Genomic DNA, 18,232 nt, shown 5'->3' on the forward strand with positions numbered 1-18,232 from the left:
ATTGTTAAATTTCCCTGGACTCATCCATCTTTCAACATAAAAACAGCTGTAAGTTATGTATTTTTTTTCTAAGTTATTATTTTTTTATTTAGTTATTTTTTTAAGTCCTTTTGTTTTTTGTGCTCAAACCTAGTTATAAAAAAAAAACACTGAACATTAAATTTACAGTCATTTTAAGGCACCTGTGGGTATATTTTGACTCAATTCCTCAAGCACACTGATTTAATTTGTAATATCATGGAAAGAGAAACAACAAATATACTGGTATGAACAGTATGGAAATGTTCAGCTATCATTCTGTTCAAGAAGACGTGTTTTGTGAACCATTGTTTTGTCATTTGTAATCAATGAACGCTTTGTCACAGAAGAGCGTTCATCAACCCATAAACAAAAAGCAAAGTGCAACTGAAGTTGGTCAACGAACGTCACTATCCACAGCAAAACCAGTCCAGGGGCAGCAATGCCACTCAGGAAGGAAAAAGCAATTACTCAAAAAGCGGCATAAAAAGGCAAATTACAGCATTCAAACTCATACAAGGACAAGGCCCCTCCAAATGAACAAGTATATCACCAAATTAGTTACAACGCAGTTTAAATTCAATTAAATTTCAGTTCAGTTTATTAATTAAGCACCATTTCACAACAGATGTCATCTCGAGGCACAAAATTAAAAAAAAACTAATTTCAATTCACTTGCACATACAAGTTAATTGGTCCAAAACATTTGACTCAAGTAATACAGTTTAACAGACAACTGTATCAAATACTAAGGAAAATGTATAAAAACCTCTGAGTTTAAATACAGTTAAAAACATAATCTAAAAATTATCTCTATGGTCTGGCATCTAAAAAAAACAATATAATTTTTGTAAGTCTATCTTTTTATACACTGGTTTCAACTGTCTAAATATATTTATATACCACCAATGAACATAATGTGCATACATGTATGTGTTGGCATTTTTAAAAATGGGAAAGACAAGAGAACATATCGATTAGTAAAGCCAGATCTGCTTAAAGCTTCGCTAGTCAGAAAATGTTGAAAATGTCTACTTGTTTAAACCTGATTATACTGTTAGAAAAATTATTTAAAAAGTCTAAAACATAAAGTACCGAGTTTATTTACACTACTGCAATGATTTATTTGATAAAAATGTTTTAAAGATCTTTGCGGAGGGTGCTCTGCAGCTCTCACGTTGCCATTTATAGAGCTGATAGACAGAAAATGGCTTTTTTTCACATCCTGCAGCGTGTAAACATCACCATATGTTACAATAAACATCATATTTGAATGGCTGGCGTGTCTTCACTGTTACATTTATTAAATGACGAAATAACTAAATTAACATTTCACCAAACCCATTACTGTTTTAAACACCCCTAATACCAGCCCTAGAGCAGATGTTTACCCAGTTGGACGAATCCTTTTAAAATTCATTTGGCAGGAAACAGAAAGTGAGCAGGATATGAAACACACTGACTAATAAGCATGGTGATGTGCCAAGTGTGAGGCAGAAAAAACTACTCATCACATTCCTGGGGAACAATCTGCTGAATATACATTTTTAATAAATGCAGCTTGTTTGTATTTCTTCTTTTATTTATTTATTTAAAATGAAGGCTGTAGCCGACATAAAGGGCTTCACTAATCTTTCATCAACTTATGATTGAAAAGGATTTACAGTGACTTCTAACGGCACAAATTAAAAACAGTAAACAAAGTGAATTACAGAAATTAACTAATTATTTTAACAGAATATTCTTAAAATACATTTTAATTGCTGGTAAACACTAGGTTATCGTTTTTAAATAACTCAGAGATGTATTGTGGTGTAGATTAAAAATGTTACATTTGTAGTAATTATGTTTTTTTTTAATTGGAGGGAAATACGTAAAACATCGTTTAAGTTAAGAAAGGTTTTCAACTGTAGACGAATGCTCTGAATCTTAATTTAATCTGTGATTTTAAATATCTGATCTAAAATTAAGTGAGTGCATGTTATAAAATTTCTTTAACTTGATTAGCTGTTTTATTATAATTTATAAACATCAAAAACTAACCTGGAAAAATACACAACTTCAGCAAAACTACAAAGGTTTTTTGACACAATCTTTGAAAAATCCCCATTATAAATGGTTTTTTTTGTTTTTTTTTTCAGATTTTATAATTTTTCCAGACTAAGACCTCTTCATTTAGAAATGCAAAACTTTGTTGTAAAACGTTTTTATTGGTTGAAAATTAGTTGGCAAATTGATTAATCAGATTAATCAAGTAAACAGATTAATCTATAAAGTACTATTGAGCAGACGTTTACAAACTTGGTGATTTGTGTCCCCATAGGCACACAAGAGACAGAGTCTGTGGATGTCATAAAAAAAAAATCTATATTATCTAAAACATGTAATTGCAATGTATAAAAACAATCTGTTGACTGTTCAGCGTTCTTTGTGCTGACACAAACCCTTGTTTGTTTAGCTTAGCAGTCAAAGCTGTTTACTGAGCCGATAACTGGGGTCACAAGTCCGTGTCACAATTGTTGTGGTGATAAAGAACTGAAAATATCTTAAAAACTAGTCTATATTCCAAAAAGAAGCTGTTGTCATAACTTTATTTTGCATTTATCTCAAGAGTATTGATCAATAATTCAAACTCTAAATGATCAGTGAGTTGTAAAAGAACTCACGGTACTTGTAAAATAATATTGATAAAAATTAATGTAGAAAGCAACAATGCAATACATTTTAAAATCAAATTAACATCAAACTCAAAATTTAAGACTCCATTTTTTTCTGTCATAGAAGTGCATCTAACTAAATCAGTCCTCAAAAATGAATTTGTTTCAATCACTCAAGTCAAAAAGGGATGCTGTGATATATTTAAGGTGCTTATTTCTGATTTAAATACATAAATCTTATTTTATTACCATGTTAAAGCCCACACAATCATGGGGAAGATTGTAGACTTCATGGTTATCCAGGGCGTAGACCAGGACTCCTCTTAGAAACTGGTAAAGTCAAAAAAAGTTATTGCTAAAGAAGCTGGCTGTTCACATAGTTGTTTAAGCACATTAATGGAAGGTTCAGTGGAAGGAAAAAACATGCTTCTTCCACATGTGAGAATAATAGTAACTTTTAGAAGACTGTGAACATCAATGCTGTCAAGATTTTTGGGGCGGATTTACAAAATGTGGACTCTAGCTGGAGTCAATTAATACACAGAAATAACCAAGGATGTGGACAACAAATGTGGCATGATCCTCATCTGAAGCCACACCTGAGGCATCTTATCTCTTCTAGGGAGAACAAAGATTGAACCACTGCAGATTAAAGTCAGTTTATTTTTCCATTTCACTTAGAAATCAATGTACCAGAGTCTGGAGGATGAGCAGAGAAGCAGAGAAGTTGCTTGATGACACCAGATGCGACTGGAGACCGCCAGTAAAGCAACCTCAATACTTTAGCAAAGCCACATTATTGCAGCAAGTCATGCAAAAGAAACTGTGGCCAAGACTGTAGTGCATATATTGCTACAGTACGTGAGCATACTTTACAGTATGACAACAGTCCTGTATTAAACTTAATAGGTCTTATGTAATATTCTAATGTTGGAAACTTAATGTTGGATTTGGCTGTGAGCTATCAGTGTTGAAAGAAATAAATATTATAAATATTGTAGAATATTTTTAACTGAATCCCTAGAAGGGAAAAAAAATCCTTTATAATGACAAGCTCATTTATAGAGATCTAATATAAAATTCTCTTTTCCATTTCATCCAGCAGATCTTGTAAGAATATTTGTTTTTGGACATGCTGTGTAGGGTGCAATTTCTGTAGCGGTCTAATCTCTTGGCTCCCTTTGGCCACATGGATCATAACTTTTGTGGGTTTGCTGTCGCATGCTGTCACCTGTATTTTAAAAACAGCCCCGAAGTCCGAACAAATCTAATTTCAGCTCTTTCAGAAGGCAGAAACATTTCAATAATGACCTCTGCAATTGGTCTGCCTCTGTGTCACCAGAAAGGCGAGGGGGGAGGCACAGAGACACAGACGCGGGACGGCTGCCGCCTGCTGTGGCTTTTGTGTGGGGTGCTGCCGTCGTAAAGGGAAAAAAAAATTTCGATGAAACCTTCTCGGGTCGGGAGCAAATGGCATTCAATGGGAACGTTTGATTTGGTCTGGGCCGTCTCTGGACAGACGGCGCGGAGCGACGCGGAGGGGCGAAATTCAATAAGAAACGGAGCAAAAAAAGCTCAGAGAGTGAAGGGCCAGGGGAGAAAGAGGGACAGAACGCACCTTTGTGTCATCCCGGGAAGATTTGAAAGCCTGAGGAACAAAGGAATCACTCTCGATGGCCTCGATGTCCTTTATCCTTCGCACTTGCTCCTCCAGAGAGGTTCCCTCTGAAAAATACGTTAAACAAGGGAAGCCATGAACAGAAACACACATACAGAGAAAGACACACATGTTCTCTATCACACAGAGTGTGGAGCACCTTCTCCTTCATGATCTGAAAACATTTGGATTTCCTCTAGATTGGCCTCTTCTTCCAGTATAATACTATTTGACATATACAGTAAAAGAAATCTGATAATCCCCCTATTTTAATCTTGTGCCTCCAAGAAAAAAGTATTTATGCCTTTCCAAGGGCACGGACTCCTACAAAAGGTAAAGAGGGGAAAAATACTAACAAGGTAATAGCCAGACAGTGAATTACACTCAGATAATGGCATTCTAAAATAATCAAAATATGAACACAAGCTCACTGCAGTGGAATTTCATTACAGGGAATAAATGTGATTAAGTTTTATTCAGTTCAGACCTCATGTATCAAAGAGTATACTTCTCCGGCTTGTCCAATTTCACAAAAACAGACACAAAGGGTTTCCAATAAATTACTCCTGGATATAAACACATCAGGATTTCTGCATATCAGATGACAAATCACTTCAGGAATCTAAAAGCAGTCTTTGTGAGCGTGGGAGGGCAAAAATAGGTGTGCCGAGGAAAGTTAGCGACAGGGAAAAAAAAAAAAAAAAAGTCTGAATGCACTCATTATTTTCTGGCTGTCAATCTTCCTACTGATCAGTCAATATTCATCCCTCTCTTTCCTCTCCTGCACTCTCCCATCTCGCTGTCTGTCAATCCAGCAGGCGTCCGTGTTTCTGAGCGGCACGGATGTAGGCTGCGTCAGTAACACAAATGGGAACATGCGTAAGAGAGTAGGATATCGGAAAACTTAGATTTTGCTATGAAGGGTGAATGAGATTTTCACTGATTACACATTGGGGCCATGATGTAACTCTTTTTGGACTGAATTAAGTCCTTTTTTAAGTTCTAAATGCCTACATTGTATCATGATAGAATACCTATAGTACCTTGTATTTACATTCCTTGAACCCTTTTTACCATTGCAACCACAAACTTTGTTGTATGCTACTAGTATTCCATTTGACAGAACAAATAAAGAGGAGAATTATTGTGAAGTAAAAGAAAAATATCAATGTTTCATATTTTTTTGTAAATTTGTATTGTGCACCAATACTTTGTACTTGTACTGTAATTATAGCAAATGTCTATGTCTGGTGTATGACACTAGCAACTTTACACATCTAAGACTGAAAATGTTATATAGCCTGGTAAAAACCAGCCCATTTGCTTCACACAGAGGGCCTGGACCCCCGGCTATTGAGAAACAATTGCTTCCTGGAGGCTTGGACTAAATTTTACCCAATTGCTAATGTTTGGTCGTAATGTATGTGATGAGTCAGTGTCTTAAACATTTGTGTTGCTCCGACTGTAATCTTTTTGGAAGTGTGGTCATTTCCAAGTATAATAAAGACTGAATGTCTTTGTTCACTTCCTCCACTGCCATTGCCACACCACAACCCTATACAGGAAGATTACAATTAAAAAACAAAGCACAAAATCAATGTCCTTCTTCTGATTGGCCCGATTGGAATTCAACCAGAGGAATCCAGCTAAGTAGAAAAACGTGAGATGAGGATTTAGCAGAATTTTGTAGGAAGACAATGGCCAGGCTAGGTCTTACCCATTCTTTCTTGCAAAATAGCTCAAGCTGAGCTAGACCAAATAATTAGCAATTTTCAAGAATTGCAATTCTCAGTTGGATTTAGATCTAGAATATTCTAACATGAAATCACTTCAATCAAAAACATCCCATTGTAGCTCTGGCTGAATGTTTAGGATCAATGTCCTGATGGGTGGCAAAACTCTGTCGTAGTCTAAAGGGTTTTGTAGCTAACATGTTCTCTTTCATAATGTCTTGTATTTAGTTTTATCCATTGTTGCATTATCTCTAACAAACTTTACTGTCCCCAAAGCATGTTTATGCTGTATTCTATATAACTTGTAGCAAAGTGAAGGGATTTGTTGCATTGTCAACAGATCCTTCAAATGAAGATGTGGTCTCCTACAGGCCCTCCAAAGTTACTCTTTGGTAGGCTCTAGGCCACTTCTCTGATTATCGTGATCCATCGTTGGCTTGGTTCCAACATAACTGGATTTATGGATATCATCAGCATAGAGATGATGTCCATATATTGATAATTTGGAAAAAAGGGAATGTACAGCAAAATGAGAAAATACCCCAGAACAGGTCCTTGAGGTACTCCACAGGGCAAGTCAGCTTGTTATATTGCATGTTAATTCTGCAGTGTAAAAGTGCTGTTAAATGTCTCCCCAACTTTATCCTTGACCCATCTACAGGTCAGTGTAGAGTTAATTGGTGTAGAGTATGTGTTAATTGGTCTTCAGTAATGTTTTCTGACAAACCTCAGATCTGCAGAGAAACGGCTATGTTTAAACCGTACACAGGTAGTAGACTCAATTTAACCAATCAGGCAACTTTTGGTAGTTAAACTGGATTCTATTTAGAAGTATCAGAGTAAAGGGGACTAAAGACAAATATATGCAACACTATCCCATATTTATACTTGAAAAACAACTTAAAGACCAAGTATCCAAGCATGAATATTTTCCTTTTGCTTCACATTTATACTTTATGTTGGTCTATCACATGAAATCCCAACATAATAACATCCAGGTTTGCAGTTGTCATGTGACAAAATGTGAAAAATCTTTAAGGGGTGTGAATACTTTTACCAGCATACTCAAATACAGTATGCATTTGGAGCTGATAAAAAGGATTTAATTCAATCCATTAGCAGCTATAGAAAGGGTGTCACAACACATCTTTACGGCCCCGGCGTTTAATGAATAAATGAATATTTGGTCCAGCCTTCACAGCAAAATGTCACCCTCTATCACGCACACACTTTATTAAGCTTCATAATAGCACTTCAACAACTCTGGTCTGATTTTAATGCGCTGCAGAATTGGACAACTGACTGACGAGTTGAATTAAGCCGTCCTATGTGACAGACTATCGGCTTGTCATCCAGCACGGGGAGATGTGGCTCCAAAAATAGTCATTACCTTGACTGGGGCTTCTAGATGGGAGCCTGAACACGGGCCCAATATCCTCCTGGAGACTGTGGACTGTCCTTCACACAGCAATCATGTGTGTTTGTGTGCATGTTTGAATGGAAACTCACGCTTGTGACTAACCCACAATTAATTCAGCACAATTAATTCATTTTTTTTCCAATTACCTTCCCATCTCTGCTGTCCTTTGAGCATGAATGCCCTACATAAACAATACCCAGACTCATCAACACAAACAAACAAACCCACACACACATCTACCAGCATCTCGTTGGCGGATGCTTTCCGCGTGCAGAGCAGGAATCCATTAAGACCTCAGACTTTTTGACAAACACATTATTGGTAGATAAAATGACTTCCATATGCTGTTTGTCAGATGTCAGCGGGTAAAGATATGTATTTCACGAGAAAATCAAAAATAATGGACTTTGAGTGCGGGCCAAGTGAGCTCAGAGGCGGGCAAAAAAAATCAATACTCCAGCTGGGCGAGCGCACTCTGAAGCTCAAGGAGGTCAAAGTTGATATTTAATATTGACACATTATCTGGCAAATTAATTTAACAGGTCGACTCGATTGTCACCGCATTAGGAACGCTTCTCTGTCAGCGATGAGAGGAGGTTAGAGCGAAATCTGAGAGCAGGGAAGCAGTAAGGAAACAAAAGGAGGCGCAATTAAATGCACAGTAGCGGCTGCTTCATGCTGGAAATTTAACAACCTGGAAAAGGAATAAAGGTGAGAACAGCCTCATTATTAGCTATGAAGCTGTGGGCCAAAAAGTCCTTTCGTAATTGCATCTGTGCAAACGTGTTTTGCTCTGATTTATAAAAAACAAGAAAAAAAAAACAGAGTCAAAAAGCTCTCGCCATCTCATTACTGAAATTAGTAAGATAGACAGGGGTGCTGATGAGTGGCTCAAAATCAATAGGCTATTGTTCTCCCTAAATAGCTGTTTGTCCACTTCATTGATTAAGACCCCAAGACGAGAAAGGGAAATCAAACCAGCCAATGGAAACTGATTTCAGATGGTCTCCTTTAATCCTTGAAGGCAGGAGCGTTTCTCAGCAGTTACGCTGAGACACCAAAAGAGGGGGCTGTTCCACAGCGCATATGCACAGGACGAGCTGAAGCTTTTGGGCTGCAGAGGTGTTGTCTTTGTAAACTTGACTTTGCTCGAGAGTTTGTCAATCAAGAGTAGCTGAGCTGAATATATTGCTGCTGCTGCTGATTAATTCCAGTAAGTGACTTCACTGACGAGCCAGCTGAATTACTGCAGACCTTGTTGTTGTTGATATGTGGTAAAGATGAACAAAAGAGGAACTAACTGCTTGTTTTATAAAGACATGTTTGTTAGTTTTTAGGAAATGGAATGTAAAGTCTTTTAATGAACATATTAAATAAATAAGTTGTAAAAGTGTGCAAACAGTGTTCCTTAATTTATGATTGTAATGTAATTGATGTTTAGTTAAACAACATTGGGACTGCTGAATGGTTTCTAATATAAGCCAGCTGAATTACAGCACACAGGATTTCTTAAAGAGCTCAAAAATTTTAAAGACTTGTTTTAAATGTAATTTTCTTTGTGTTGCTTTTCTGCATTTCTCCAAGCACAACACATTTGACAAGATAAAAACCAAACATTTTACAAAACATCATAGCATTTTATGGTAACTGCTCATTTTAAAATTTCTGATTTTCTCAGCTCAAATTTTCATTTTAGTCCATATGCAACTTATTTTAAGGTTTGGATTCACAGGTTAACTATGAATTTATTGGAGAAACTTGCACAGTGGTCAAGCTTTAAATATAGAACATAAAAAATCAAAACAAAAAAACCCATGATAGATGGATGAATGGATGGATGGATGGAATGCAAAGTAGTTCCCTCCTACTAAATAATTCCCACTTTATCTTCATCCATTAAATCCTTAAAGGTGTTTAAGTGTGAGTGCATGTGTGGTTTTTCACTCAGTAACCAAAAATACTTTCTTTGTTTATCACATCTAACTGAAAACCAGTTTGCATTTATTATATAAAAGCAGCATAAAAAGCTCACTGTTTGGAACAAATTATTGTTGGGACTTTTTAAAAGATCACCATGAAAAAAATGAAGCAATGACGCAAGTTCCGAAACTTTGTCTACGCTCTACTGTTTTGTTTTCCCACTTATCTAAAATTGTAAAATACTTGAATCAAATTTCAAATGGCTTCCAGACTGTGCAGGAATCCTGGGATAGACGTTTAAGTTTGGGATTTCATGTCTTATCTTCACAAGTACACACTCAGCAGTGTCTCTTTATTTCCCAGGTTTCGGTAGCCATCTCTCTCCCTGTGCCGTGGTAAAAATGTGTAATTCAATGCTCAATTTAGGCCCCGTCTCAGTGGAGATTTTTTTTGCCTGCTAATTGATAGAAATTAAGCCATTAATCAAGCCACTAGCCATCATTCAAGCCAGGGAAGATGAATACAAACTTTCATAATAACCACCTTCCCCATTTTAGCCCTCATTAGCATTAATTTTTAATGTAATTATGCTATTCTTTTACACTGAGCTCATAAATTACTGCTCTTTTGTTGCCGGCTGGCCTTGTAAAATCTAAAGTAATGCTTTGTAGTCTGATCTTTAAGGCAATTACTGGCTTCTTCACTCTTTTATCTCTCTGCATTTCCAATAACCTGCTCTCTAATGATTTATCTCCGCTGCCCCCCCTCGCCATCACCATCCCCACTCCTTGCCCCACTCTCTCTTTTCCTCTCTCTCTGCACCAGTGGCCAAGTGCCCTGCTGCCAGCCTCCACCTCCAAAATCCCGTCCGCCTACGTCCTCCCCATCTCTTCATCTGGGAAGCATACAAACACGTGCACGGATGCTTGCCTCCACCACTCTTAACAAAAGGAGCACATTTGCTGTGTGTCAGCGCACTAACTTTGTTTACAATCTCCTTTAGTCATTTTCCAGCTTCATTAGCACAGATCCAGCTCCAGCAGTGGCGACAACATCAGGGGAACGCCACGGTAAAGAGAGACCAGGCGCTGCATCTCGCTCTCTCTGTCTCGGCTGGTCTCTCGTGGGCCTTACCTGTAGGCTAAGCTGCTCTTGTTTATGTAACCCCTGAGCTGAGTAAACTCACACATGCATGAATGCACGCGCACACGCTCGCAAGACTTGGCATCAAACTGAGTCAAGCTTAGCAGGGCTGTGTGCTGGGGGCGATAGAGGGGCTTCGGTCTGGCCCTGTTCTCAGCAGCAGCATCCTGCCTGCGTCGGAGTCTTTAATGTGCGATTCTCCAGGCCCAAACAACAGGCTGCTGCAGTGCATGCCTGGGAACTGGACTAAGCAGTAACAGGAAAAAAGATGGAGCTGCTTATTAAAATATGTCTGAAGACATTTGCTGATCTGCACTAAATGATTTCATACAGATGAGGCTTGACATTTCTCCAACTGACGGAGGGTGGAAATCAAGAAACTGAAGCCTTGTAGCGTTATACAAAGGCTTGCACCTCTTACAGTTCTTCTGGGTTTTTTTCATTTTATTTTTGGTCACACTTAAATGCTTCATAAATCTCACATGATCAGATAAAAATAACCTGAGTGAACACAAAATGAACTTTTCTAATGATTTTAACTAACCAGACCTTATATAAAAAGTAATTAGCCTCTAAACCTAATGACAGGTTATGCCACATAACCACTTTTTATATTGCTGTGCAGGAGCTTTGACCCATTCTCCTCTGCAAAATTACTCTAACTCTGTCATATTAAATGGCCTATTTAAGGTCCTGCCACCCCATCTCATTGTGATTTAATTTGGGACTTTGACTAGGCCATTATTTTTTGTTTTTTGAGTCATCCAGGTGTGAGATTACAGATGTGGAACTGATAGCCAACCTAATCACATGAATTACAGCACAATTCCTGAAGCAGCCCCAGAGCATCAAGCTACCACCGCTATGTTTGATCATAAATGTGATGCTGTTTTTCTGAAATGTTTTGTGCAGGAAGCAAAGGTTCAAGGTGCAAATAGAAGGAGGTGTGCATGAATACCCTGAGTGGACCTTAGCAAATGGGACATGAATTCAAATTTGTATGTTATCAATGTTAGTCATTTCAGACTAGAAAAAGAACAACATGACAAAAAATTTATAGCAATTATGTCAGTGAACAATGAATTTAAACCTCTGGCCAGAGCTGCAAGTGCAGAGTTTTCTTTCCCCAATAAAATAAAAATGTGAACATTAGGTTGCTCACATATGGTTGTATTGCAACAATGACTTGTGATGCTGTTTTTTGACACCTGCCTAAAATGTGTGGCGGCCAGGGTCAACGGGTCATGCTAAATTAAGGAAAACTCCACCAGCGTGAGCCAGATGTCCTGAGTCTGTCCCAGAGGAGCGCCTTTAGATGTATGTATGTGTTTGTAAGCTGGAATATGAGTGGGGCGATGTCCAATGACAGAGCAGGTGGCTGAGCTATTCTAATTTGAGCTCCCAGGAGACTGCACACACCAAGCACGGTTACTTATACATCTTATACCGACCCCCTCTTTTAAAAACGCTGCATGTGTCTGCAGCCGTGCTATAGTAGCGATGCTCTATTTAGCAAAACAGGCCAAGTGATCCCATGTGGTGCTCACCTTGTTATCAGTGTCAAACGGTCTCTGTGGATTTCTGTCAAATCCTGTCACGATCATCAAGGCCTGTCACAAATACTCTGCTTTCGTAGTGAAAACCTTTATTGGAACAATTTAGAGCAAAGACTATAATATGTCAAAAATGCTGCCTTGAGCATTATTTAACCTCAGGCTTATATGATCTTATATGATATCTGTTTGGCATCAGGAAATGAGGAGCAGCTGGGGACTGAGTGTCTCAAATACACACACTTCTGTCCCATCTTCTCCTACTGATAGTGATCTTCCACTCTGCAGTCAATAAAGGTCTGAATGATGAATTAAAGATCCAAATAACCTGCTAATGACAGGATGACATGGCAGCCACGCGTCATGCTCAGATATCGGCGTCCAAATCTCTGCTGATCCCTCTTTACTCACCGCTTCTCTCTCCTCCGTCACTCAGCTGAATCCCTCCCATTAACAGACCCCTTTATTCAACAATCCTGTTAGAGCAGCTTAATATGCAGGTCTGGCTTCACTTTGAAGTAAATCTGGCATTCGCCGACTGTCACATTAATGAAAATTATTTATTGTAAAGCTGGTCACTTTAATGGAGCTGGTAATTTTACCCTTGACTTTTTTTTTATTTTTATTTTTTTGAGCTCTAGTTTTGTGGGCTCTAGTGTCCCCTATATGAAAGTAGGCTGACAGGAAAGGGGGAAGGAGAGAGGGGAAGACATGCGACAAATATCGTCGGGTCCGGGAGTCGAACCCGCGTCGGCCGCGTCGAGGACTCAAGGCCTCCAAACGTGGGTCGCGCTAACCCCTACGCCACCATGGCACGCCCAGACAACCAACAATTTAAAGTAATTTTCCATTCATGCTCTTTAAAGAAATATGGTTGTATGACATAGTTCTTAACTCTTGCTCACAGGACACTTCTTTGTATTTGTTTTATCATCAGTGTCCTCATGGGTTTTAGATGGCTTTATAGTCTCTGGTGGATTTTTGTGTTTGGTCCTGTTTGTTAAGTAACAATTTTTAAATTTAGTCGTGGTGTTTATCGCTTTGGTTTAATTGCATAAATATCATCAGAAGTTGGCGGCATTAGTCTGTGCCAAGCAGACATCTTTTGCACACACAATTTGTGGAACATAAAGGTCCTTGATGCTATGCGATCCTGCAAAGCATCAAGAAAAATGTTGGCCCACTTTGCTCTTATTTCCTAACCCTTACCTTAACAAAAACTTAAATGAGAAGTCATTAAATGATTCATTGTTTATTGTGCTGTGTGCAGTTGTGAACTGCAACCCCCCCCCAAAAAACAAAAGGAACATCCCATAGACTGCAAAGGACTTTGGAGACTGCAGTAGGTACTTGGAGTGGTGTTTAGGGTGTGCAGCGTCATACTATTATGCAAGTTTGATAGGCACTGTGCTGCTGGCTCGTCTCACAAGACACCATTCTTGAGGTTTGCGGGTAATTTCACCCCTTCGGCATTTCCTTCTTTTGCTTTTTTAAGTAGTGGTTGAAGTGTGCCAAGAAAAGTTTCAAAGTGACAATGCGTCAATTTGCCACCACTTTGGGGAGGTTGGTTTTGAAAGCATATTATTTGAAGTAATATCTTATAATCTTTTCACACAGTACTGTAAGGAAATATGAATATCTGACTGTAGTAAATATGATGAACAGAAGAAGGCTACTCAAAATTTTTCCAAAAAGTCAACAGACCCAATTGAGATGTGATCTATAATAAGTGGAATATGGTATAGTATAAAATATTTAGGGAAGAAAAGAAAATACAATTAAATTTAAGTTATACATGACTATGCCGTGAGAATTAACTGATTTTAAGAAACCGCTTTAAACTTAAAGGTACCAACAGGAAGTAGGTTGAGATGAAATGGCATTTTGTGGATACAAAAAGGGGATATGAATTAGTGAAGGGGCAAATTGACCTGGAATGGTCCCGACTCACTATGCTGACCTGCCAGCTCAGTGATGACTGCAAACATGAAGAACTAACCAAAACCAGCTGGGTGAGCTTCTCTTACACACGTGTGTGTGTGTTCTTGAGAAAGAGGAAAAAAGAGAGAAGCATGAGTGTTAGTCGATGTCCTCAGTCTGGGCAGTGTCACAGAATCTCGTTAAACTGCGACGTTTTCACAGGCTGAGCGGTGAGGTGTTCAAGATATCACAGCTACTTTTTGTGTGAACTGTTTGCAAACGGGTATGGGCGGGGTCCTTGCTTTATTAAATTTTGTTTCCCATTTGACACAATTTGACAAAACACAACAAAAAAGCAAGAATTGCCAAAAAGTTTTTGAATGTCAGGATAAACTCATTGTTTTTGTATATAGTCACTATTATATCTTTTTTATTAAGTAAAGTCTTGTTTTAGTGTGATTAGAAATGCAGCATCCGCCCTGCCCTTTACCAGAAATAACAAGCGTTTGACTGCATTAACTTGATTTTAAACCGGGCTGCGTGTGTGTGTGTCGAATGTAGGGGTGTGTGTGTAAGTGCAGGGAAAAAAGTGCATTGGTCTCCATTTTTCAATCCCAGGCCGGTCAGCAGCTCTTTCACGAACAACTCTATAATTAGGGAAACACCAAGCAACTAATTACTTAATTGGAGCAAGGTCCTTAAAATGAAAATGATGTAATCAGAATCCTGGAAATGGATTCGATTTTAACAGACTAACACATGAATGTCAGCACACACACAGCAGACTCACACACACACACACCCACCCCCACACGCCTGCACACACTTTGTGACCTACAGTCGTCTTGACAAGTACCCATCAAGCAGCCAACTCTTTCCCCTTAGTTGAGTTGTAATTGATTCTCCCTTTAACTCTGCTGGCTCCTGGCAGCCTCTGTATATGTGTGTGTGTCCTTTCTGTGTGGTCTGCTACAAACTATATAAGTAAAGGTCATGGTCATGCATGCGTGCGTGCGCGCAGTGTCTGAGTAGTAATTAATTAGGCAAATGTTGCCCACCTCCTCTCCGGATGACCTCAGTTGTGGACTAACAACCTTGGCAACGAGTTGAACATAACTCTCCTTTAAAGGAAGTCATGTAAAATCATAACATACCTACAGTGACAGTGTTATTTGAATGTAAATCCATACATTTCTTCATGGTCTATAAAATAGGATGTAAATGCATGAATGAGTGAGCAAAAAATGAATGAATGAATGCAAGATGAATGAGTAAAATGTCATTTTCAGATATCCTTGAAATCTAGCAGATGTGCAAGTATGCTCCATGACTGTGTTAGTATAAACTTCAGGTGGAGCTAATTCTAAATAGGTGGTCAAAGAAAGTATACAAATACATTATTTGTATTTTGAAGCAGAAGAGAAGCACATACTTTTTTTTAAGTAGGCATTGGCAAATATGACATTTTTATGGGATGATAACCTTAAAAAAATGCTAGAGTACTGATGTATAAACAGTTTTTAAATTCAGAAAGAGTAACATGTCCTAGTAGTCTTGAGGTACACATGTTAAAAAATACTATATGTTTTAGAGGTCCCAGTCCATGTGGAGCATCACTGGAAGATTTACAAGTTGTTTAAATAGTTAGGCTACCTGCTTCGGATAAGTCAGCAGTCAGCTGCTTAGTAGACATCTAAACTGTAACATGCCAAATGTAAAATTTTAACAGGAGTTTTAAATAAAGCTGGATAAAATAAAAAGATGTCAATGTTTCAAAAACCTTATGCATTTGTTCTGATAACGTCAGTCGGACGATTCCTCTCTGAACTTTTATTAGAAGGTGATAGAAGGTCAAGGAAGGGGCAGGTCAGCTAGAAAAGTGGGCTGGAAGCATTCAAATTTTAGTTATATGCCTTAAAAATGCATCAAGCAAAATAAAAATCGTGTGTTAGTTCCATGGTTATTTCCTGCCTTAAATAGATACTTTATTTATATGTAGCATAATACATAGTATGACATAATTGGTGGGTGTTTTAAATAGATACTCCACTGTCACACTTCATTATCAATATACATTGTCTGGGCAATGTTCAGAACAATATGCACCGAGGGAGTCATCTACTCTCTGTGCCTGCTGGTGTTTGAGGACAGGCAAAGATAAGCCAGTTATCTGAAGTCCTGTCCAGTCTGACACTGCTGGTTGTATTTATCTTAACCACTGAGTCTCAGCAGATTTTTCACATATTTTTGTCCTCTTAAACTGGCACTTAAAAAAGTTTTCATTCCCCTTCACAGGTTTCTGGGGCCATCTAGTGAATGTTAATTTTTCAACCTCAACAAAGATTTGTCTAATATTAACTAAAACCACCTCTTTTTATGCTAGAGCACTTGATTATACCTGATGTACTGTGTTAACGTTGATCTTACAAATACTCCAATTATTACAAACATTAATGTCTTCCTATTACAAAAGAAAATATTTATATTTATGCTTAAATATAACAACAGGCTTACTCGTAAGTTTCAGGGAATTCCCGTAATTGCTGAAAATACAATGAAAAGTTTCAAATTTCAATGAAAACCTTTAGGACGTTTACTTGAAATTAGATGAAATAGATTAAATAAATCATAAATAAATAATGTCACCCTGCTTATAGCAGTATTTTTGCAAACTGCTACTTCACTCCTGTATTTGTTCATAAAATTCTCACCTTAAAACATACTTGAGGGTCCCCACAGGGGGACTAAAACACAGCCACACAAAATCCTAAGAGACTTCTAATGTCTCATGACAAACCCAGCAGGGGCCAACACATGGCCAGGGGCCTCCCCAATATGTCAGCACTCTGACCTGCAGCAGTCTGTGGGTGTGTCTAATCACAGCAGTCTGTCCACCCTGCCAGGCATAACCGACCAGACTGTTGCTGATCAAGTCCAGATATGTGTCAGCCCCTGTGTGTGTGAGTGGGATGGGGTATGTGCAGCCTTTTTCATATGTTGATATGTTGACAATAGCCTGGAATCTAAATCTAAACAACCTTGAGAAAAAAAGAAAAGAAAAACGCCACAGTATTGATGTATTAAGACGTATTGCTGATTAAAAATCAATAACATATTATTTTTATTTAAAACCAAAAAGTAAAAATTTGTCCTACACACACACACGCCAAACAAAACAAAAATTTGATAATTTAATTATAAAATTTGATATTTTAATTTTAATTTAATAACTAAATTTAATCTTTTTCATGTAAGCATCCTTAAAAATACTATGCGTTTAGCTTTTCTGACCTACCTAGAGAAATACTGGATGTATAACCAGCTGGTTACTTAGTAAGGCTACCTGCTCCAGTTGACTCAACAGTCAGCTACTGGACAGAATGGCAGACTAAGAGAATGAGTTCAATTTAGTATTAAATACAAATCTATAAGGTAAAAAACAAATACAAAGTAAAAAATAAAAGCTTTTTCAAATCTTAGTCTAATAGAAGATGTTATTAGGTATCTGATATCTTCTACAAAGTACCCATAAAATGCTTTAAGCTGGTGACTCTTTGGATATTGGTTTAGTGGCAACAGGTTAATTGATAAGGGCAACCCCAGAAACGATTAGGAGTGACAGAGGGTAAAAGGTTTCTGTCAATCATTTGCCTGGTTTTCCTGGATGAAGTCAGTGTAAAAAGGATACATGGTCAATTTCTGAGTAATGTAGCCCATGGCACAGACAGCTCCCCACTGTTATTGAGTTAAACATGTCATTCCATAGTCATCCTTACAGAAACTATCAAGCCATGGCTTCCTTCCCTGTGGATGTGACAGCCACCATGGGCGGCATCGGCATCCCATTAGTCCAGGACAAGGGGGATGGGAGATCAAATGGGGTTAGGAGAATTCGGCATTCACTGTGACTCTTTCACAAGACCAGCAGCGCTTAGGACAGGAGGTCAACTAATCACCTTGCTGTGCCATTTCCGAAGGGATGAAGGTGGTGGTGGTGGGGTGGGGTGGGTGAGGAGTAAGCGGGAAAAGAAAATCAGCCTTAAATTTGCCGTGATGAAGAATCAATAAAGCAGTAATTGCTTTACTTATTACCATGCAATGAAACAAATTGGGGGGAGAAGGGAGGCAAGCAGAGGGCTGGCATGCAGCATGAACGCTGGGGCTTTTTTTCCCCCCCGGCTGCCACGTTTGGAGATGAGCACAGAACGGAA

At 38.3% G+C, this 18,232-nt stretch overlaps 1 protein-coding gene across 2 annotated transcripts in view; it reads right to left on the minus strand.

Moving 5' to 3' along the window:
- rsrc1 (arginine and serine rich coiled-coil 1) overlaps positions 1-18,232 on the minus strand; it is a 140,740-nt gene that overhangs the window by 3,933 nt on the left and 118,575 nt on the right. The window contains exons 8-9 of one of the 2 annotated variants that reach the window (XM_023350713.1): positions 4,294-4,400; positions 2,925-3,005 (exon numbers count right to left, since the gene is read on the minus strand). In XM_023350713.1, coding sequence (XP_023206481.1) covers positions 2,925-3,005; positions 4,294-4,400 — 188 coding nt within the window. The remainder of the gene's footprint in view (positions 1-2,924; positions 3,006-4,293; positions 4,401-18,232) is intronic. The other variant, XM_014470648.2, reaches the window with a different exon arrangement.

The sequence above is a fragment of the Xiphophorus maculatus genome, chromosome 18 (genome assembly GCF_002775205.1).
Source record: "Xiphophorus maculatus strain JP 163 A chromosome 18, X_maculatus-5.0-male, whole genome shotgun sequence".
Classification (NCBI taxonomy): domain Eukaryota; kingdom Metazoa; phylum Chordata; class Actinopteri; order Cyprinodontiformes; family Poeciliidae; genus Xiphophorus; species Xiphophorus maculatus.